This window comes from Kogia breviceps, chromosome 17 (assembly GCF_026419965.1).
Source record: "Kogia breviceps isolate mKogBre1 chromosome 17, mKogBre1 haplotype 1, whole genome shotgun sequence".
In the NCBI taxonomy this organism is placed as follows: Eukaryota; Metazoa; Chordata; class Mammalia; order Artiodactyla; family Physeteridae; genus Kogia; species Kogia breviceps.
In genome coordinates this window covers 48,389,083-48,413,607 of record NC_081326.1, presented here as the reverse complement: position 1 = coordinate 48,413,607, position 24,525 = coordinate 48,389,083, and the positions used below count along the sequence as shown (strand labels likewise).

The 24,525-nt window shown below is 39.1% G+C and overlaps 1 protein-coding gene across 3 annotated transcripts in view; it reads right to left on the bottom strand.

The window, feature by feature from the left end:
- Positions 1-575: 575 nt before the first annotated feature.
- Positions 576-24,525, bottom strand: part of ZFPM2 (zinc finger protein, FOG family member 2) — a 476,915-nt gene continuing 452,965 nt past the window's right edge. For 2 of the 3 annotated variants that reach the window (XM_059042811.2, XM_067017288.1), the window contains exons 6-8: positions 10,288-10,494; positions 6,719-6,943; positions 576-4,095 (exon numbers count right to left, since the gene is read on the bottom strand). In XM_059042811.2, the coding sequence (XP_058898794.1) occupies positions 1,604-4,095; positions 6,719-6,943; positions 10,288-10,494 (2,924 nt within the window). In that variant the 3' untranslated portion in view covers positions 576-1,603. The remainder of the gene's footprint in view (positions 4,096-6,718; positions 6,944-10,287; positions 10,495-24,525) is intronic. The other variant, XM_067017287.1, reaches the window with a different exon arrangement.

Genomic DNA, 24,525 nt, shown 5'->3' with positions numbered 1-24,525 from the left:
CTGTGTGCCACAACTACTAAGCCTGTGCTCTAGAACCCTCGAGCCACAACTACTGAGCCCACTCACCTACAGCCTGTGCTCCACAACAAGAGAAGCTACCGCGATGAAAAGACAGCGCACCACAACAAAGAGTAGCACCCATTCAACGCAACTACAGAAAGCCCACGCGCAGCAACAAAGACCCAATGCGACCAAAAATAAATAAATCAATAAAAATGAAAGAAAATAAAATAAAAAATAAAAGTTGGGTGCACTTGATCATCTTTGGTGCCAATTCTTATGGTAGACTTTGTAAGCCTTTCAGGCATTCATGAAATTGTTCTTTTTTGTGTGCTACAGTTGGGGGTGGGTAGAGAACAGATAGTGCTTATTTTACATATTAATAATGAAGAACTTTTCTAGTTCCAGAGCCTGGAGTTTCCAGTTCATTTTAATAAAATAAGTTGTATTAACTGTTTTGTCATCATGTTACTACAGCTATCCAGTACTCTTTTGAACCTGTTCTTGTTACAAAGAACGGATATATAGGGTTTCTCTTGTATTTAAAAAAAAAAAAGTATGCCAAACTTCTCCAACAATCTGGAATTTTATTCCATCCATATACATGCATAGTAACAACATTTGTTGAGAAATTATTTCTATCAGAAGTAGAACATTATCTTTGTGATCACCAGGTGCAGTATTGCTACTCTTATATTTAAATAGATCTTATATATGAATTAAATTCATACTTGCAGCATTGAGTTTAGGGTTTCGATTTAGACTGTGCCTTTCAAAAGATAAAACCGATTAATACTACCTCATTACTTACAATACTGCTTCCAGTAATTTTGTTCATTCTTATAAAGTATTGCATTTAACAGCAAAGTTTAAAAATTGAGACAGAGCTGCATCAGCGAAAGAAAATACAAGTACTATACAAGAAAAAAATTGCCATCTTCATTTAACATACATGTTTAAGATTAAGAAAATGGACAGAAACATACAGCTACATACAAATGCAAAGCCTAGTTACTAAGAGACTGTATCTGCTAAAATATAAAGTGCAAACGGAGCCTGATTATCCAAGAATTGAAATCTTAAGGCGAACTTATAGCACATGTATTTAGAACATCTTTGCAAGTTATATTTTAGCATATACATATATCTGCAACAGCATATAAGAAGAAATCAAGATACACAAGTGCTTTGGAAGCTATTTCTAAAATGCTTTTCTGTATTGTTTGTGACTATTTTCTTTAAAAGCTACTATACAGTGCAAACCATATATGCTACACAATAACTATACAATAACATTACAAATGACTTTAATATAAAGTTTTTAAATAAAAAATAACATAACCACAGCTATGAATACTGCTGGTAAAATAAATTAATTTTTTTTGAAAATGGCACCAATAATACACTTTACTAATGGACTGTAATGAAATTACACCTTGTCTTCAACTCAGCCATAATGAATTGTCTCCTGATTGCCCAGATGTAATTCAAACAGCTTTTTTTTTTTCTTTTCTTTTCTTTTTTTTTTTTTTTCCTGTACTGGGTAGAACAACATATTAAACACTGGTACCAAAGGTGAGTGATGTTTATTTATTTTGTGATTTCATTTGACATGTTCTGCTGCATGTGATGAGCAATAAAACTTCTTGTGAGTTATAAAGTTTGAGAGGTTGTTGAACTGGATGTCACAGAGCCGGCAATATTTCCCACTGGTTGGAGCCTGGGTGGAGCCATTCACACCTTTAGCTATACTAGACAACTGGTCCTCTGTGGAGGGAATTCCTGGGGAGACGTTCTCGTTCGTGGCTAACGGGTTCTCCGAGATCCAGGAGGGAGATTTGCGGCTGTCTTCGTGCTGAGGATTCTGGGCAATGTTCTCTTGCTGTGGGTTGGCCGCAGGGCGCTCGTCTTGCTTCAGTCCGCCATTCACTATGACCATGCCTCGATTTTTGGGCAACAACGGCAGGGAATCTTTCTTCGGCACAGCGCACCCATTGGAAGAAGCCTGGCTTTTGGGAGATTCATTTTCCGCGTTTGTGCTTTGGTCCACGTCGGCGTTATGGATGACAAGAGAACCAGAAATATAATCACTTGGCTTTATTCCATAATAAGGAGAGAGCTGGTCTGCTCCTTTTGTCTTCTTTATTGCTCCAGGGTACAGGCATTGTGGAAGAAACAAATGTTTGTTTTCTTCTTTTGTCGCAATGAGCTGAGCGGCTTCACTGAAGACTTTCAGGCCCTGCAGAGTTGCTAAGTGGGATGAAAATAAGTTTCCGTTGGGGGAAGGCTGCTTCGGATTCCCATTTTTCTCACATTTTATGATGCTTCTTTCATAGCTGACATCGGGGCTGTTTCGTTCGCTCTCTGGATTCGGAAACACTTTGCTGTCGAGCGGAGCCAGCTCATTACGCTGATGTGCAGTGACCGGGCAGAAATTCTGCTTGTGGGCCAGGTAGTTTTCTACCTTGTTGAAGCTGATCTTGCACACGGTGCACTCGTGGTAGTCCAGCAGCCTTTTGGGAGATGCCGTCGTCCGCTCAGACTGGGATAAACACTTTTTGCTGAGATCTATGGGCACGTCCATCTCTAGGCAGGAAACACTGGAATGAGTAGTGTCACATTTGGAAACTGGAACACACTTGTTAATCGTGAGGGACGTTTCCAAGTGCTTTGAGACAATTCCTGGAAAGATATCACATCTTGGATGGTAGCACTCTCCCAGCCCTTCCGTGGGTTCTTGCGTGGAGGTGCAAGGATTGCTGAGGTTGGCTACGTCGAGAAATCGCTGTTGGACTAGGGGAGGCCTTTGCTCCTGTTCAGGAAGACACATCTCATACATCTTCCTGCGCTTGCGCGTACGCATGGTTCTCTGCACGGCAGGCACTTTGTTGGAAGCTGACCTCTTGAGCGGAGGGTCGTGGCGCGTAGCACAGTAATACTGTTTGTGGACCATGTATGTTTCGTGCCGGCTGAAAGTAATGTTACAAGCTTCACAGGTAGTCTTATTTGGGTCACTTTCCCCATCCACTAAGGGGACACTGGGATGTTTCACATCAACAGGTTTTCCATTAATTTTATCATCATTGCTGTTGGGGGTGGAGAGCTTCTTAGCTTGAATGGAAAAGTCCTTGTCGTGGCCCTTCCCATTTGGCCCAATTAAATCTAAAACAGTGGAAGAATTGATGCAGGGTGTTTGAAGAAGTGGATTCTCAGGATCAGCTGAATGAGCAGCTGGATTGAGAAGGTTTATGGAGGTTTGGCCAGTGTTGGGACTCACGGCCTCAGGCATCTTTTCGGAAACACCAGGGAACTCTGGGGACTTGGCCATCTGCTGCCATCGGCTGCTGCAGTAATGTTTTTTGTGCACTAGATAATTATCCAAATTATTGAATGTTATGTTACACTCAAAACAGGTAGCCCCTTTGGGCATCAAGGGGCTGTAAATGACGGGAGGGTAGCTACTACTTCCGTGCCTCAGTCGCCGATGTACCAGTTCAGACATCTTGGCTAAGATCTCTGAAGCTTGAGGGACCATTGTGATATCTTGGGGAAAAGCAAACTGAGATAGAAAGGGTCCCACAGGGAAAGAAGGCCCAATATTAGGCTGAACTGGAGATGAGGCAAGTCTTGGACTAGAGGGCTCAGACTTTATTTTCGTGTAAGAAAAGCTTTGTTTACTTGTTGCAGACTGAATTTCGGGTCTCTGGTTAGTGAGAAAGAGCTGAGTCTTCTTCTCACACTTGTCCAGCTCCGTGTCAGAGCTCGCGTCTTTAGTCTGCATGGCCTTTTGGCTCTGGGGGAGTTCACTTCTGGTCAGCAAGTCTGTGGCTGGCTGTAAGCTGTCTTCCGTTCCACTTGGGGAGTGTTCCATGTCACTTTCTCTGGGCAGTTTGCTGCCAGGGACATGGAGCTCCTGGTGCTGCAATAACTCCCTCTGAGTCTGGAAGCCGAAGTGGCAGTGATTGCATCGGAAGGCAGCTTGAGTGAGATGGGAGAACAGGTGTTGGTGAAAGTTGATCACAGAATCAGCAGTGTAGCTACAGACGGTGCATTTTAGACTAGCACCAGGGGGGAGGAATTCTTCCATTTTCACTCCTGGAGGAACATACAAAATCAGAATACTGAGAACCACACGTACTGGTTTTCTAATGATATGAACCGTTACTAATGACCTCATGTGTTCAACACAGCAGAAACGAACTGAAATCTTTCGGAAGCTTATTTGTGATAGTAACTTTTTTCTTGTGACATCCTTCACCATATATGATGATAATAACAGCCCTTTATGGTTTCCAAAGCACTTTCATGAATATTATTGTATTGTAGTGGGATAGGCATCATTGTTTCAATTTTACAGGTTGGGAAACACATCAAGGAGGCTAAAGGAATTGATTATAGTAACAAAGCTATTCAGTGATGGAGCCATGACTAAACTTCAGATTTTATAATTTCTAATCCAGTAACCTTACCACAGCACTATGCTCTACATTAGGGAGAAGCAGGCATTAGTTAGAGTTTACAGTGATAACCTATGTGCAAATCAAATAAGTCTTAGTGCATTTAGTGTACCAGATTAGGTCTTTATTCAAAAGAATCCAAATAGAAATCATTTTCTAAAGCAATTAATAACCTACTAATTTACCTTTGGTACAAATTTAGAATTTTATTCATTGGTTTTGCTGAACATGGTTTATCTCTATCCAGGGCTGATATTGGTAACAGTACACTAATGTAGTCATTTAGGACCAACATCCATGCTGATTGATCATGGCCTGTTTTTAGTCAGTTATTAAATATTTTGAATATCACCACTGTCTGGTGGGTAAGCCTCAATGCAATATTGTGATTTACAAGGAATATGTATTTGGTCATTCTGATCAGTAAAATCTATTTCTCATATATATTTGGTCTTTATCCTTGGTTCCCAGCTCACAGCTTCTAAAACTCTTAGAATTTCCTGTGATAAGAGTGATAAAGGTGTCTTTGTTATGTTATTGAGGTGACTTTTGGAAAGCCCTTAGGTAACCTAAGGATGAGTGGTTGTTAGGAGAAGCAACCTTGTGATTACAGGGGTTGGAACTTTCATTCTTCCCCTCCTCCACTTCTGGGAAGAGGGGCTAGAGATTAAGTTCAGTTGCCAATGGCCAATAACTTAAACAATCCTGCCTATGTAATGAAGCCTCCATAACCCCCCCCCCCCAAAAAAAAAAAACCAGAGTTCAGAGAGCATCTCAGTTGGTAAACATGTGGAGATCTGGGGAGAGTGGCAGGCTCTGAGAGCACTTGGAAGCACCTTGCCCGTTCCCCAAACCTAGCCTTATGCATCTGATCCACCGAGCTGTTCCTGAGTTATATCCTTTTATAATAAACCTGTATCTGGTGAACAAATGGGTTTTCTGAGTTCTGGGAGACACTCTAGCAAAGCAGTCAAACTAAGGGGGTGTCTCGGTGACCTCTGATTTATAGTTGACTGGTCAGAAGCACAAAAGACTAAAGTCTGAATTGGGGTGGTGGGGGGGAGTCACTCTTGTAGGACTGACCCCTTAATCTGGGGAATTTAATGCTCTCTCTGCATAGTGTCAGAATTGAGTGGAGTTGCATTGCAAGACACTCAGTTGGTGTCTGAAGAATTACTTGGTTGGGGGGACCCCTTCCCCTATGAATTGGAATCAGGATCTGGATACTTTTACTTACTAAGGTCAACTCTTGTTCCCATTTGTTGGCATATGGTTAAATCAGGCTTGGTTCTACCTCTCTGCCCTCTAGACTTAAATGAGAATTGTCTTTTATATTTATAAGATGAAAATATGGCAGAGAGATAGAGATAAAAGGGGACTTCTTTTATTTGTCTCCTTTTCTCCTTGGCTAATCCAATACTCATTTTCCTATTGAGCTGGGAAGATCCCTCTATCTCTATTTTTGTTTTGTGCGTGACTTTACACTCACCATGTGAGACAACCAACCTGTTTCTGCTTCCCCTGCTTTATCACCTACATAAAGACAGCTCTTTGTAGGGAGAGCGAAGAGAATAAGTAGAAAGGAAATGGCTTATTTTTATAGGTGCAAAGACAAAAGCTTGCACTGTGCTAGAGCACTGGAGGTTGGAGTTAGTTTTGAGTTAGTTTCTTTAAACTTAGCACCTATTTCCATTTTTAATTATTCAACCCAAGCAAAAACAGCAAAGGAAGTCACCCAGAGGTGACTTACAAGTTTCATATTCTAGGTGCTGAATAACTATGATTCCCAAACCTTGGTTTGCCCTATCCAAGAATGTTCAAAGAAATATCTAAAATTAATATAATTCTGTACATTTGATTCATTTCAATTGTTTTTAAAATATAGGAATTAGAATACTATTTATGATACTGACAACACTTGGGCATACAATTCCAAAATAAATGGGAATAGTTGCCACCTTGCTCTTAAGAGCAGGCTTAAAAAAAAAAAATAGAAACTTGTTTTTCAGCCTAATTACTTTAGTTGAGAAAAAACTAGAATGGTTTAGCCTGTAAACTGAACACTGTAAGTCGTTAGAAAAGAATTCAGATCCAAGTCCTTTGAATAGAGTATACTTGTATGTGACAAAAGATAATAACCAGCTGGTCCAGCAAGTTTAATTTTGATTTTATAGATAGATAGAGATGTATGAATGTACGTATATATGTAGAGAAAGAATAGGGTCTCCTGGAGTAGAAGAAGAAACAAGAGAGGCACTCACCACTGTGTGAGTTTAGGTGCATTTCTAGAGCTCGGGCATTTGAAAAGCTCTTGGTGCATTGTGGGAAGGGGCACATACTGGAAATCTGAGGAGTGCTGTCTTCATTTTCCTCTGACACTGGAGCAGCTTCTCTTTGTCTCCCACTGCAATAGTACATCAAATGGGCTTGCAGATTCCGCTCACTCCGATACCAGATGCCACAGGACTTGCAAGGGAATATATCCTCTGCAGGCAGAAACACAGGGACACGTTAGCTGCTGCCCACTTGGAGCCAACCATGGGTAAAGCAGCATTTGGTTCAGTTTTTCTCAGAGTCTGCTCCCAGGTTATGAATTAGGCAATCAGACAGGGGCTAGTGCAGTCTTGGGTGTTGTTCCACAGTACAGGATTATTTTTGAAGAAATGTTCCAGTTAATGCAGTTTACCTTCCCACAGACTCTTTAGAAAGTGGTACTCTAGGAGATCCCAACATAAAGCAAAAGAGATTAATCCTAAATTGTTTATATTGTATTATAGTTTAGAAAAATAGGCATTTATAAACAGGAATGTGAATTGGTTTATCTGCTTGATTAAAAGGTAAGGGATCTAATGGCTGAACTAAAGTTAGCCTTGACGCCAACTCCTGACATCATTGGTCCATTTAATAAATTAATTACAGAGTACCTCCTTAGTGCCAGATCTATGCTGAGTTGGGTGTAAAACAAAATGAGAGACCAAACAGCTGTTGTTAAGCAGCTTACATCTCCTGGGGCTGGTTAACAAGTGGTTAGTTCATTACATTAGAATGTGATGACCACACACAGTGATGGAGGTATCTGACAGGGGCTTCGGACATGGAAAAGAGACACTAGGCTGGGGAAAGAACTGGAGGGAGGATGAAGTCAGAGAAGGATTTAGAGGAAAGATGATGACACGCCTTAGCTGCGCTGTGAAGGATGAAATTAAGCTAGTCAGGTGGAGCAGAGGATTGTGTCCTCCTAATCAAGGGATCAGCTATGGGAGCCTGAGAGAGGGACTGGGTGGAAGCTCGGAGGCTATTCTGTAATCTCAGGCAAGGGGCTGGGAGAGATGAGGTTGTAGAAGTCAGGGGCAGACTACCAAAGGCCCTGTCAGCTTTTTTAAGTTTAGATTTCTATCTCAAATGATTATGGAAAATTACTGAATCATTTCAAGCAACAGACTGACCGAATCAGCTATGATATAATCCTAACAGTGGAGTTGAGTTTTGAAGGTAGTGAATTTGGAAGGAAGACTTACGACTGGTAGGAGACAACTGCAGTAATCTAAGTGAAATATGACAGAATTTAAATTGTAGCTAATAGTCATGTACTATTTGTTAAGTCATGCTACAATATGTATGATATGTATTTCTCATGTATTCATTCATGGAAAATTTCTCTCTCTGTGATTTCCCCTCATTCATTAATAGGTGAAGAATGTGAGGTTGAGTAACTTGCCATGATCATGCAACTGGGTGAACTGGGATTGGAAAACGCTGGTGTAAACACTCTTCCATAATGCCTCAATGAAAGGGGGACAGAGAGAAGAAAAGTTACACTGAGGAAGCAGAACTGACTGGAAGTGATGACCACTATTTTGCAATTAGATGTTAGAGCAGAAGGTAAGGTTTCTCCTTGATGCCTAGACTTCTTGTTAGCATTTCTGTGTTAAGTGATATTTGCATTCATCGCTACAGGGAACAGAAGACAGATGGGTGATGAATTCAGGCTGGGGCACATACAGAGTGACTAAATCTGACACTGTATTGTGCAAACTTGGCACTTTTGTAGTGCCAAGTGCCAAACTTCTGTAGTGCCTCTGATCAGAGGCATGGCAGGTAACACTGTAAACTGGGACTAATCCAGGCACACTGGGGCATATGGTCACATTAGATATGTGGGAGTGGATATTTCTGTGAGAAAGAGAGAGGAGCATTGCAAAGATGGCAAGACGGGTCTGAAACTCGCCAGAAACAGCTGGACTTGTGATTTATAAACTGTTAATGTATGGTGAGTGGTGGAACACATGATAGTGAAGGAGTTGGCTCAGGAGATCCTGTTGAAGGAGAAAAGGAGAAAAAGGAGAAAGTTAAGGACCAAATTCTAGCGAATGAGAAGTAAGGAGAGCAGGTACAATACAGAATTTTAAAATACAATTTAATTACAAAATTATATACTACTACTGTTTATTATTTAGCCCCTCCCACCCAAGTCTTAGTTACATTTATACTTTTCAGAGGGCCCAGTGTATAGTAAAGCGTTTATTTTTCAAGATGACTTTAACTGATTAACTAATTTAAGAATGAGAACAAAGCCTGTATGCATCTATGGTGATATATTTGGGATTAATAGTTATCTTGCTATAGAAAGCAAACAGAGTATTCCTTCAAATATAATGAGAATTAACATTCATACACTGGAGCAGCACAATAATATAAGATACTCCTAGAATATGTGGTAACAAAATCATTTTGCCTCAGTTTCAAGTTGGGTCCATGTTATTTCAAGTTCTTCACTATCCAAGTCAAACTAAAGTTTCAGTAAACAAAATAAGTACATTTACATTAAGGAAATTCAAAAACAGTAGCTTGGGTTGTGTGCACTGAATCCACTGGTTGGATGCAGAGTAATTCCAGATACACCTGAGAAGTTCTTCATTCTAAAGGGTGCTGTTACAGCAAGAACATAATTACCGTTGAATATATATGTATGTATATATGTATACATATATAATATCAAGACATGATTGTAGTCTCTAGACTTCTGCATCATTCAAAGTCTCAGGGATTTTCAAGGACATTTTTGACAATGCAATGTTTCACTTGCCACTGGCTTTAGAATCTATTCTCCTCTTAAGTTGTACTCATGTTTTCTCACAGAGCTAGATAAAAGCAGAGCAGAGTCTAGAATTCTAATCTTGGGACTGCTAGATCACTGATTTTATGTCAAGAAAATACAAACTAAGTTCAATAGTCCTTTTAACAAACTATAATCAGAAAGATATATTTGCCAGGGCACATTTAAAAATTCTCCATATAAAGTATTCTAAGATTATAACTATTTTTCTTTCTCTTCTCTTTATTTTTTTTACATTAGCTGATGTCTTGATTTATCCAGCCTACATTTCCCCTTCATTAGTGTATCTAATCAAATTTGATTTTGTGTCCTTTTTCTTATTTTATGTTTTAACTCTATGGCTCTTAATACCAAAATTATTCTACCACAGGAGCAACAATGAAAGCTGTTGGACCTCTTATAGCTAAATAGTCTTGAATGTTGTTTAGTTTAGAATGTCAGATTTTTCTGTGTGACATTCAGGAATCCAACCTGAAATGAATGAGTTTAAGTTATTCTTTTTATACTCCCACAAGAAGCGAACACACACACACACACACACACACACACACACACACACACTTAAAATTGGAGAGAATATAAAATAAAATTATAACACTGGAGAAAAAAAGTCTGTCCCTGGTTGCCTGTCAGTAGACATTATTTTTTTCTCTCCCATAAGTACCCATCACCACTACAAAGCTATTGTACTGGGCTATTGCACTCAGCACTTACTATTGACAATAGCTGTAGGCAAAATAGAAGCCATGGCAGCTTGCTGAGGGAGCAGCTGAATTGAGTCCAGCAGGCGCGCTGGGTACATCCCTTCTGTAAGACTCATCTGACTGGCAGCTTGTAGCCTTGAGTCAAAATCCACCACAAAGGCAATTAGCTCTTCACCCTCAGAGATGGCCTTCGTAGTCGTGCACCAAAGCTGACCCCCTATTAAGAAGAAAAAAGAAAAAGAATTGACATAGAATGCTCTAGCCTGCTGTACATTGGATTGATGTCAATAGGACCTTCTCATGTTTTTCACATCAGTTTCTACTGGGGTGGAGCGTTTGATCAAGACAACGGCCGTCCTCCTCTTCCCTTTGTTAACCTCAAACAATAAAACTGCCAGTTATTTTACCAGCGACACAAGTTTAATAGCAAAAGGAACTGCAATTTGGGACAGGCAGCTATGGTCAACCACATGAAAGTCTGGTGAAACAAAAGAGAGGAAACTCTTATAGAGAAGGGGAGGTTGGGTGGGGCCATTATAAACGAAAAGCTCATTGGAGGAAATTGAAAGTTCCAAACAGAGTGGCTTTTCATTGGCTGAGTTGTTACGTTCTTTCATTGGCTGAGCTGTTGTCAGACAAGGAGAAATGCTTTCTTCCTTCAACTGAGAGGTATTAAGTAGTGTCACTTCCTGATGGAGACGCAAAGTCCATCTCTTCCTGTTGGGATCCATACTGAAGTCAAGTAGTACATGCCAGCTCCTCCTTCTGACTTCCCTACTCCATTTCAGTGCTGTTTCTCTTTATTAATTTTCATACCTGCCTATGTGGAAAATTGTATTCCTTGCATCAAATGAACTGTTCAGTGACCAACAGTAGGAGAAGATTAAGAACCAAGTATAGACATAATCTGTAGAGAGTTTTGTCAACTGTTTGCATTCCAGCGCTTGACTTAATCATTAACCATGTTATTACATGTTATACTGCCTAAGAACAAGCATGGTAGGGAAACAACCACAAAATTTATTTCAGGTGAGGCTTTGAAGTTACTCTTTATGTACTCTTTCTGTACCTTATGGAAGTAAGAAGTTATTTCTTTTTCTCTCTCTTCCCCAGATACTGGGGGATATATATATATATGTATGTGTATATGTATATATATGAATGATACCTAAAACTACAAAGCAAGTAAACAAAGTTCCTAAAATTTAGAAAATGAAAGTGAAATTCCAGTTAGCTTTACTCTCCTTATAAGTCTGCTGCCATTATTTTTTAGGGGGTGGGGTGGTGAGCGCTGACTGATCTTTCCTTATATAATATTTCTTATAATGCAGCTTCTTTATCTCCATTTACCGTGACTGAACTTCCTGGAAAGGAGATATGCCAAAGAGCCTTTTCAGAAAGGCTTATTTAAATAAAGATTTGTTTAAATGAAAAGAACCCTCTCTTCAAACACTAAGATAGACTCTGGCTTGGTGCTTCAAATGATCACGTGTGGTGCATTAAAAAGAAAATTAACTATGCAAGTACATCTTCTAATGTATTGGAATGCGATAGTGAATGCTCATTTATTTAACATGTTTAGACAGGCAAAGCACTTATATTTTGTTATCTACACTCTCAGGCCTAGATATGTATCCTGTACAGTTATGCCTGAAGTAATATGGCATACTTGATATGTTATAAAGCTTTTTTTCCTCATTGTGTGTATACTGCAAGGCTATATATTGTACTCATTAAGCAAGCAAAAATTGTACCCATTCTGATAAGTAATATTGCTCTGTTTATCTTTCAGCATAACTGCCTTTTCAACTGCACTTCATTTTTTTCCACCCTGAAAGAGATCATAGTTTTTAAACAACTTGTGGTAAAATGCTGGTGGAAAAGATAACAGCATATGATAGGGCAGAGTTGCCTAGAAGATTCAGGACATCGTTTTAGAGAAACCCTTGGACAGTTAATTAAACCAGCTGATTAAATTTCGAAGGTAAGCGAACAAGACACCATCCATGACAGTAAATGTTTGTGAAAAAATAAAGCTAAAATTACAGACCTCAAATTTATATGAAAGTTTCCAAGGGAAACACAAATATACGAAAAGACTAGAAAACAACCTTTTTTCACTTTCACTTTAATATATCGGAAAGCATACAAGTTTCCCAAAGTTGAAAAACAGATTCACCTTGGCATTGATGACTTCTTTACAAACATAGAAGCTAAGCGGCGTCATCGTGGAATCTGATGCGCATTGAAAAGCGCTAAGTGGCGCTATTTCTGCTGGTCATGCTTCTTCCCCCTGGAAGGCTTCTGCATTTGGCTGTTCGGCCTTCTCTGATGTGCATACAGATCTCAGCTACTTACAGCTGTAGACAAGGTAATCATTTGCACCTTATCTTTCCTCTGGGACACGGTTTATTAAGTGAGCCTGTGTAATAGAGAGGTGGGGAGGGCAGAGGCAGGCACTGCAATTCAGGTTTAGTTCCTCGCCGGGTTTTTTAGAGTCACTGGATTTCAGTGTTGAACTGAATAACTTATATTACTGGTAATAGTTTTCCATTTTTTGATAAACTTACATTGTTGGTAAATCCAGCTATGGCTATGTTTTACAAAAGGAAAGTTTTGAATTCAGGTACCCAGAAGAAATCGATATTTTAGAGAAGGTAGCCCTCAGCTAATCTTTATCACAGCAGTGAGCTCAACAGCAGGATGACTCTGAATACTTGTGCTCAGACCTTGAACCAGAAAGATCCAATCAATAAATAAAATTCGCAAAATATTAAGTGCAAATTAAAGTAAGTAAAACATGGGCTTCCGTGGTGGTGCAGTGGTTAAGAATCCGCCTGCCAATGCAGGGGACACGGGTTTGAGCACTGGTCTGGGAAGATCCCACATGCCTCAGAGCAACTAAGCCCATGCGCCGCAACTACTGAGCCTGTGCTCTAGGGCCCGCAAGCCACAACTACTGAGCCTGCATGCCACAACTACTGAGCCCACGAGCCGCAACTACTGAAGCCCACGCTCCTAGAGCCCATGCTCTGCAATAAGAGAAGCCACCGCAATGAGAAGACCACGCACTGCCACGAAGAGTAGCCCCCGCTCTCTGCAACTAGAGAAAGCCCGCGTGCAACAACGAAAACCCAGTGCAGCCAAAAATAAATAAATTTATTTAAAAAAATAAAAAATAAATCAAAAAAAGATTTTTCTACATTATTAAGCAGCCTGGCAGTGGTAACACATATCTGTTTTCAGATGTACTCAGTAATGTTTCATATTTTATCATCTTTATCATTTTATATCATTTTATGGTTTCACCAAAGCATATCCTTTTAAAAGGCTGAATTAGACTGAAAATGTACTGTGCAGGTTTGATGAAGAAGTCAATTGTCTTAGGATTTAGTCTTTCAAGTCGTTCATTCATCAGCTCTTCATTGAACTCTCCACTGTGTGCCAGGCTGCATGCTATGGTTTCATGCACAATTTCACATACAACCTGAATGCACACATATAAACAGACCACGGTGGTGCCATCCCCTAGTACTAAAGAAATGTGAGAGGGGTGAGTAACTGAGACTTCTTGGGGGGGTCAGGCAAGCCATCCAAAGTGACATTTTTATTGACTCAAGAAGAGTAGAAGTAAAATAGCAGAAGTGTGTGTAGGGAGGACCTGGCAGGTACAGTGTTACTGGCACATAGAGGAGCATGCGTGTGAGTGCAGGATTATGGAAGAGCCTGCTTGGCCCTCGGAGGCCAGCAAACCTGGAGCTTGGGGTGTGAGGGAGAAAGAGGTGGATTATGGGCAGTGTTGTTCCAGAGCCAGCCTGTTCTGGATCACAGGGCAGAATGTTCAGTTGTCAGGAATTCTGTGTGCTGGTTGATGTCACGTTGGTAACTTGAAATCAGCTATGGTGAGAGTTGTAGAATTTGCTGTCAGAAACTGTCAAGCGCTACAAATCAGGGCTTCCTCCCACAGAAAGTTTAGAGCAGGGTGAGAGTTTTGATGTAACATAAAAACAGTGGTGTCTGGCTCATGGTGGAGAGATAGTATATATTTATTTGAGTGAATGAATGATCTGAGCTTCCCCCCTACCCCCTGCCAGAATATAGATCTCAGGGTCTTGAGGAGAGTAAACTGAAGGGGTAGGAAATGTTATCTCCAGGGCTATTAGGAGGCTGTTGTATGAGTTCAGTTGTGAGAAGTGTAAATTGTAGGGGAGAAAGGGGCCAGATTCAAGAGACATAGCTGACAGAGGACTGGGGTGATTTCCTGAGATGTGTAAAAGAAACTCTTGGGGGCTTCCCTGGTGGCGCAGTGGTTGAGAATCCGCCTGCTGATGCAGGGGACACGGGTTCGTGCCCCAGTCTAGGAAGATCCCACATGCTGCGGAGCGGTGGGCCCGTGAGCCATGGTCGCTGAGCCTGTGCGTCTGGAGCCTGTGCTCCGCAACGGGAGAGGCCACAACAGTGAGAGGCTGCAACAGTGAGAGGCCTGCGAACCACGCCCCCCCCCAAAAAAAAAAAGAAAAGAAACTCTTGAAAATGACACAGAGGTTTCTGGTTTGCAAAACCAGCTGACGGTAGTTCCATTAACGAGGCAGTAAAGCTGGTATATTAACCAAGTGGTATTATACAGACAATAACGGATAATTGGTATTAATTAGGAATAATTTTTTTGGGTCCGATAGGCTAGGGGGTTTATGTATTTCATCTGTTTTAATCCTATCAATCATTCTGTGAGGTGAGTGATAGTTTCCTCATTTAAGAGTTGAGGAAATTGAGTCTTGGAGAAGTTAGCTAACGTGCCCAAAGCTATACACATAGCAGAATCACTGATGGAATCATGATTTAGACTTCTGGCTGTCCAACTCCAGAGCCCAAGTGTGCATGTGTGTTTTATGTATGTGTATGTATATGCATGGGAGTACTGAATTTGGCTTTGAAAATGTAGAGTCTGAGGTTCCTGAGAGGGTTTTGGTGGGTGTGTCCAGGAGGCAGTTGGACTTTGGAGGAGAATAAAGCTGGAGAAAAAAAAATATTTTGGAGGTCAACACATTCTAAATAGCTGTGGATGCTCTTTGCATTGATGTGGTAATGCAGGAAGACTACAGCATGAAAAGAGAAAGAACAAAGATGGAAACTTGGAGAATCTCAACATTTAAGGTGTGGGTAGAGGAGATGCAATCATTTAAAGACATAGGAAACGTATACTTGGAAAGGTTAGAGAGGAACCAAGAGAATGGTGCCATAAAAGTCAAGGACTGGTTCTTGGAAACAGCTTGGCTGAGTTCTTTTGATGTGAATTTAGAGCATATACAACTTGAGGGAGTCATTTATAGGGAGAGATATCCCAAGTATTATAACATAGTTTCAATTACTGATTCAAAAAAACTATTCTAAATGTGGCTGCTAGTGAGGATGTAATCCCATCTGGAGGAAGTACACGGGCACCAGACTGCTGGCATGCAAATCTTGGCTCTGCCGGCTTGCTAACTGTGTGACTTTGAACTTATCACCTAAGCATTCTATCAGTTTCCTCAGCCTTGAAAATGGGGATGGTGATAGTAGTATTGAGCTCATGGTATTATCGTGAGGATTAAATAAGCAAATATATGTGTGAAAGCTTAAGAACAGCACCTGCCATAGTAAGTGCTATATAACTGTTAACCATTATCCTTTTGGTTTGGTCTGGTTGGGGCTATTTTTCTCATTTCTCACTGCCCTGCTAAGTCGAAGAAAAGAAATCTCACCAGAAAGAAAACATAAACCTACAAATTCAATGAGCACATGTATCTATGCTTCACTGGAGAGAGCTAACTCATTTTGGAAAAATGATTAAGGCTGCATCATTTGTGGATCACATACCAATCTTGACCAGTTAGAAACAGATACAGTTGGTAGCAATCTACACGGGGCTGAGGAGACAGGAGAACCAATTTCTTACCCAACCTTTTTTAGAGCTAGGGTAAACACAGCCAACTCTAATTTACAATTCAATGGAAGGCAGTGGTATTCATCTTGATTAAGAAGCAATCTGAGTGCATGAAAATGATAAATCATGTTGATATTTAGCTTTTTTGGTGTCTTCACTGATTGACCTCATGTTCAATGGAAACAAATCACAGGGTATTACATTTGGCTTTAAAATGAGAGCACCACTATCAAAAAACCCCCACAACAAATCAAAAACCAAACAACCCCACCCAAACCAAAAACACGCAAAGAAAACAAACCCAAAATCCCAAACAAACAAACAAAACCAGGACTGGCAAGGATGTAGAGAAGTTAGAACCCTTGTGCACTGCTGGTGAGAGTATAAAATGGAGTGTCACTCTGGAAAACAGCATGATGGTTCCTCAAAAAGTTAAAAATAGAATTACCTATGATCCAGCAATTCCACTTCTGGGTATATACTCAAAAGAATTGAAAGCAGAGTCTCAAAGAGATATTTGCACACCCATGTTTAGAGCAACGTTATTAAAAACACCTAAAACATGGAAGCAACCCAACTGTCCACTGAGAGAAGGAAGGATAAGCAAAATGTGGTGTATACACAGACACACACACACTATGGAATATATATATACACAATAGAATATATGTGTATGTGTGTGTGTGTATATATATATATACATATATATACACACACATATATATATATAATGGAATATTTTACAGCCCTAAAAAGAAAGGAAATTCTGACAATGCTACAACATAGATGAACTTTGAGGACCTTATTATAAGTGAAATAAGCCAGTCACAAAAAGACAAATACTGTATGATTCCACGTATATGAGGTACTCAGGGTATTCTAAGTCACAGAGACAGAAAGTAGGATGGTGGTTGCCAGGGGCTAAGGGCAGGGGGGAGTGGGGAGTTATTGTTTAATGGTTATAGAGTTTCAGTTTTGCAAGATGAAGAGTTCTGGAGATGGATGGTGGTAATTGTTGCACAATAATGTTAATGTACTTAATGCCACTGAACTGTATACTTAAAAATGGTTAATACATTTTGTTATACACACACACACACACACACACACACACACACACACACACACACACACACACATATATACACGCACCACAATTAAAAAGTTGGAAAAAAATGAGGGTACTATTTTTTTTCACTAAAAAACATTCACGGGCTTCCCTGGTGGCGCAGTGGTTGACAGTCCGCCTGCCGATGCAGGGGACATGGGTTCGTGCCCCGGTCCGGGAGGATCCCACATGCCGCGGAGCGGCTGGGCCCATGAGCCATGGCCGCTGAGCCTGCGTGTCCGGAACCTGTGCCCCGCAACGGGAGAGGCCACAACAGTGAGAGGCCCGCACACCAAAACAAAACAAAACAAAACATTCACGAGAATATTTGTACAAGTTTTTTGTTATAGCTAAGGACAGGAATATAACTTTTATTAAGTGCTTTTCATATGAGATGGGTTTTTTGAAAAAAAAAAAAAATTGGAGGTCTTCTCTCAGTTTTCCTAACGAAGTTACTTTAACAAAGTAATACTTGAAAACTAAGATTTTAGAGGAATGAAGCTGCCGCTGAGATAGAGTTTACTTTCTTTGACCACATTAACTATTTTCATTTGAATGAATGAATTTCTTCGCACAGTAATTCAAGAGCAAACGATCTTTGTCTAAGGGATTATATGCTAATAACGAAGCATTGCGGGCACCCCAAATCATTGAAAATTTATTTGTCCTCAGTGGAAAGATGAACTAGAAAGAGTGTTTGCCTTGTGGGTGAGAAACTTTAGTTCTAGTCCTGACTTGATTATTGGTTACTGTGTGATCTTGGAGAACTGCTTTACCTACATCATATAACATGACAACCTTAGGCTAGATACCACTAGATTATTATCATCAAGTTGTGAGCAACTGTCTTGCTTCTATGACCAAAGTGCTAATAATACGAAAAACCTCAGATTTATTAAGCACCTACTATCTGCTCTGCACTGACACTGTGCTAAGTGCTTTGCATCCATTATCTTAATATCTCCCAAGAAAGCAGTGAGGTGGATTTTATTTGTTCCATTTTACTGTGAGATCATGAAGCTGGAAGTGTACATAAACTGTTCAAGATCACACAGCTAGAGTGGACTTGGAGGAAGAGAAGGATATATGGGAGATGGGATTTGAACAAAGCAGTTTGGCTCTAGATTCTGAATGAAAAACCTGGTGTCCCAAGTCACAGAGCCATCTGATGTTCACTAAGTAACTGACTTGGTACCTTACCTTGATTACTCAGTTTGAGTAATTAGCACTGCTATCTCTCTGAATCAGAAATGACATATGGCTGTCCAGTTTTCCCAGCACCACTTATTGAAGAGGCTGTCTCTGCTCCATTGTATATTCTGGCCTCCTTTTTCATAGATTAGGTGACCATAGGTGCGTGGGTTTATCTCTGGGCTTTCTGTCCTGTTCCATTGATCTATATTTCTGTTTTTGTGCCAGTACCATACTGTCTTGATGTCTGTAGCCCTGTAGTATAGTCTGAAGTCAAGAAGCCTAATTCCTCCAGCTCTGTTTTTTTTTTTCTCATGATTGCTTTTGCTATTCGAGGTCTTTTGTGTTTCCCTGCAAACTGTAAAATTTTTTGTTCTAGTTCTATGAAAAATGCCATTGGTAATTTGATAGGGATTGCATTGAATCTGTAGATTGCTATAGTCATTTTTACAATATTGATTCTTCCAATCCAAGAACATGGTCTATCTCTCCATCTGTTTGTGTCATCTTTGATTTCTTTCATCAGTATGGTTCACTTTATGAAACAGTGTTAAGAAGATTTACACAGTGATAAGACATAGCTTTAAAATGCATAGCCACAATGTGGAGAATAAGGTAAATCTTTGTGGTGTGGAAGTATGCCAGGTTATCTTCTAACATGACTAATAGCTTACACTTATAAAGCACTTACTATGTGCCAAGTACTATTCTAAATATTCCACACCTATTAAATATGGATGTAGCATTTGCCCAAGTTTAGCTGGACACTAAAAGGGTATCACAATTCTTTATAACCATGACTGCACAGTAGATTCATCTGGGAGCTTTTTTTAAAAAATTAATTAATTTTATTTTTGGCTGTGTTGGGTCTTCATTGCTGCGAGCGAGCTTTCTCTAGTTGCGGCGAGCAGGCTTCTCATCGCGGTGGCTTCTTTTGTTGCAGAGCACAGGCTCTAGGCACACGGGCTTCAGTAGTTGTAGCGCACGGGCTTAGTTGCTCCGCGGCATGTGGGATCTTCCCAGACCAGGGCTCGAACCCATGTCCCCTGCATTGGCAGGCAGATTCTTAACCACTGTGCCACCAGGGAAGCCCACACCTGGGAGCTATTAATCAACACTGGTTTCTGGGTCCTACCCCATATCAATCAAATCAAAATCGCTGGGAGTGAAGTTTGGGCTTCACTATTTTTTAGAAGCTCCCCAAAAGGCTTCATATGCTTCTAGAGTTAAGGATCATTGGCATAAGGGTAAACTACCTGTAGTTTGTATAGGGTAGAAGAGAGTGAAACTCTATGAACAAAAAGGTCTCTTTTGATAGTCAAATATTTCATAGACTTGTTCAAACAATTCAGTAGAGAGATGTCCACTCCGAAACTCAGAAAATGACAACTGAAAATAGCTTTGAATAATATTTGAAGAATGTGGGCATGATGAGTGAAAAGGTGTAGAAAGGCAGGTAAAGGATGTAATGACTTAGCATCATCCTTCAACTGAATAAACCAGTTAAGAATTTAGTAAATTTGTGAATGGTATTCTGTTTTACAATGTTTAATTCTTTATTATTTTGAAGGTGTGTAACTTATTACTAGAAATGAACAATAACATTTCAAAAACACTGTGAAAGATCATACTGTGTAAACCAGAGCAAAAAAAAAAAAAAATCACATTTCTACTGCATGGGCATGAAGTCTTTATCAAATGACATCAGGCACTGAAGCAGATATCTGATACCTTCCTCAAGTCTACCAAATGGAAAGGTTATTTTAGGATTCTCTCTTTGCCTCTTGTGCTGCAAACATAGTCACTCTCCCCAGGCTACACACCCACACACCACTCCCTTCACATATAAAGGGCAAATACATTCCAGTTTCCATAGAAAGTAATAACTACAAAGACCTTGACGTTCTTGAAAAAACGTGTACTTGCTGTTCTAAGTAATGTTTATGATCAAAGTTCTTGTACAAACAGATATGGTTCCTAACAGGAAGCTTATAAATTTTTCTCATAATTGCTGTCAAAACTGCAGTGAAGTGTACTACAAGTTTTGATAATAAAGAATAAAGTCACAGTTCAAAGTTGATTATATTTTGGAAATTCATGCTCCTCTTACTAGAAGCGGTAGCCTTAAGTGTCTCCCTATCCTGCCAAATTTTTCACTTGCACTTTTTATTATTTATGAAATCAGTGTCTGTACAATGTCATGCAGACCTCTGCTGATAAACTCTAATTAAGATTAAGACAAGCCTTTTGGAAAGGATCCCATCATTAGCAAACATGATAAACACAAAAATACTCCCTACTTGTCAACCAGGAGCAATTCAGTAACCTAACAGTATTATCTGTTGCTAGGTTACAGAGCTGACAAAGCTTCAATTATATTGTTCGACCATACCTATAGAGTTCTGTATAAGCAAAATGTATCCAGTATAAAAGCATTTAACTTCGTCCATGCTATCTGCAATTCACGCGTCCTTACAATGGTAAAAATCAGGTTAATAATTACATAGCATGCTGAAAAATCTTCTCCATGTGTTACGTCTATACATGTTCCTTTCTAATTTATCTGTGTGATTGATAGACGCTTCCTTTGTAAAAATAAGGAAATACAAGCAACGTGAAGCTGTAAACCTTGAGCACAACTACATCTGGGCTCATCAAGATAACGGACCTAAGCTTAGCATAAAGATATACAGCAAATTGAACCAATTAAATCACATTTAGATTTTGTATGACTCTGCCTCAATATGTACAAGGATAAGGAGGCTCAAGCGAATACATAGGGATACTAGTTTGAAAGTTTAAGCTCAAAAAAAAAAAAAAAAAAAAAAAAACCAAACCCATACATACTCACCTAACAATACAAAAGGAAATAGGTGGTTTTCAATACTAATTTATTCTAATGGCTTTTCTAAGGATATTTTAAAAGTTGAAGTTAGTAACTTTTACTACATAGCATTAAGCCATTAAGTCTTATTTCTCTTTATTAGACTGGGAACACTAGGGGGAAAAAGTCAATGAAAACAGCCTATAAAAATACAGACATTTGACAGGGGAAAAACAAAGAAAAAAGCCATGTGTGTAAAAAGAGAAAGTATGTGAATCAGACCTTTGAGATTTTTACCATGTGTGATTTTTTTGGTTGATTTTCATGGAAATTTGGAAAAAAGTTAACTACTTATAAATGAACCAGCATTTTTAAGTAGCTTTGGCATAAAATGTTATATACTAAATTGTTAACAGCAGTTTGATTTCTTAAGATGTACAGTGATATTTCTGCATTAATCTAAAAGCCTATTTCCTTCACATGTGTAAAATACAAGAAGAAGATGGTCAATTGATCAGAGTTCAATTAATAAAGATTACATATTGGTCTATGGAGTAAACCATGATATCTCTTAGGCACACTAAGGTAAATTAAAGCCATTCTCTGGGGGAATAAATGGGCTGTTTAACACACACACACTCACACTCACACACTCATACACACAGACATTGTTTGTGGAGTTGGAGGAAACAAGAATACTTTCTTGTTCTGTCATTAACTTCTTTTTTTTTTTTTTAACCTAAATAATTTCAAAATCCAACATCATGCCCACTTATGAAATTTAGTTTCTTCACAACTGGGAAGGGATTGGGCAGAATAATTCCCTAAAAGCTAAATAATTGTCCCATTGCAACTTCGCAGGTGTTACTACCTAGATCTCAGGATGGGGATGTTCACACAGTACCTATATCTATATGTAGCCACATTGTTTAATAGCAATTTTATAATGAATTCCAATCCAATACTGTTGAAATTCTTGACAGTGGAGTAGTGCAAGGAACAGAACTTATAAATTATGTGTGCCCCTTCTTTGCAAACCGCTGTGGAGGTTTCTTTGTGCATTGGCAAATACAGCAGGAATATGAGGTATTGTGTGGGTCCTCCTGCACAGCACCTGATAAAAGAATAAAGAGCTGTGACATATTCTTAAAACAATAGAGGAATTAAAGGGAAACAATGGGCCAGCTGCTTCATTAATACAGTCAAAAGGGAGCCCAGCACAGAGGAGTCCAGATAATTAAGCACTACTCTTTTAGACCTCCTTTCTAGAATAAAATTGCTTAAAAATGTATTAACTACTTCATAGTTGTTAGAGAGATCTGTGCACTTGTTTACTTCGAGTTGATTAATGCTTTTTTTCCATATGCAGCAACATGCCAACTCATAGTTTACAACAGTTTTTGAATAAAATAGAGTGAGAATAATTGATAAAGATCTGCACAATACACAGCAATAAATCAAAAGCATTTTACAAAAGGTCTTTCCTGTTTTTAAATAATCTTTAACATTTTTCATTTGTACTTATAGGCAATGCAGGGCATTTTGGGGCATTTAACTTTCTCATGCTGGTTTTCCTGACATCTTTTTATAGAACATCCTAGCAGTTCCTGGGAGAAGGAGGAAAAAAATCAGATTTGACCAGCAACTTTAGAGTGTGTCTTTGGTTTTTCCGGCCAAAGAAGAGAATGGATTAAAAAAAAAAAAAAAATCTTTGCCTTTTCCAGTCAAGAGGGATGGACGCATCGCAGAATTACTTGCTGAATGCACTATTCATCCTTCATTAACTTGATTACAGAAAACAAAAAAGCAACTTTTTATGCTTTTTATGTTAAATCACAGTTTACAATTTAAGATATCAAGCCTTTTCATTCTTCATCTCTTCTGTAGGCAGCCTTTCCTCTGATGTCAACAGAACATTTAATTGCTTAAGAACTGGAAAATTGGGAACTGAATACTGTGTGCTGAATGTTGACGTGAGAATAAAATGAGAATAAAACGCCACACTCTGCTTTCTCCCAAATATTTTTAAGTAGGCTTATGTCAACCCAACATTAAAATTACAAACTTTACTGAACCATGTGGTCAGTTTAAATAAGATTTACTCTATTCTGATGATTTTAGGATCTTAATTGAGAAACTCAGATAGAAGGAGAAAGAAGTCAGAGAGATAAATGAAGAGACATACTTAACCATATTTCTGAGATTAAGAGAAGAAAGATTTTGCTTTTACACATATGATACATGTGATTTAAAATTTATCAGCTGGAGTCATATTTCCAAAGACTTTCCTGGATTATGTCAATATTTTAGAGGATATGGAATATCTAATTCCAGCTATGAAACCTGGCTTCTGACTTCAGGAGTTAGTTTCCAATTAGCTTAATAAGTTTTGCTTGCAAACCAGGAAACAAAAACATACAAATTAATATAGGTGCAAACAAAAATGACTATCTTAGGAGTTATTATAAATGATTATTTATATATATAATAAATATTTTTATTTTGATTAAGCTCAAAATTTACTTTGTTAGAGTGAAAGTAAATTAGAAAGACATGAATTGTTTATTGGCTTATGATCAAGGGAATCTTTTCAAGGATATATCTTTGAACATTTCAGGTTTTTAAACGATGTCCTTACGGCAATGCAAAAAAACTAATAAATATTGATTATGCTTTATTGCAAAAATGCTAAACTGAAAGCACCCTCTTTCAGCAAGTATTTTGTAAATGAGCTTAAGAACATCATCTGTAAATTGTCATTTTAAATATTATATGCTGTATTATTTAGCATAAATTCAACAGATAACTGTGGTCTGAGCAGAACTCAGACTAAAGAAACATGAACACCCTCATTAATCCCAAGGAGTTATCTGTGTGACAAATAGGAAATACTATCATCCCATTTTATAGACAAGGAAATCAAAGCCAGCCCGGTGAAACCAGTGCATTTTCTAAACTCCCTTCCTATCACAGAGGGCCTTCCCAGGCCCAAACCTGTAACCGATCCCCACCAGTTCTTTTGGCTCATGGTGTGTATTCTCCCCACAGAACTTAGATTTTTCTGTAAGAAAAATGTCTCCACTGAGATACTTTCCTTTCCCATTTCAGAGGAACGTGAAGCTCCTTTCAGAAAAGTAAACAGTGCCCCCGTGCTCAGTTCCAGATGTCTGCTGAAGTGTAGCTGCAGAAAGTTTTGCCCTGT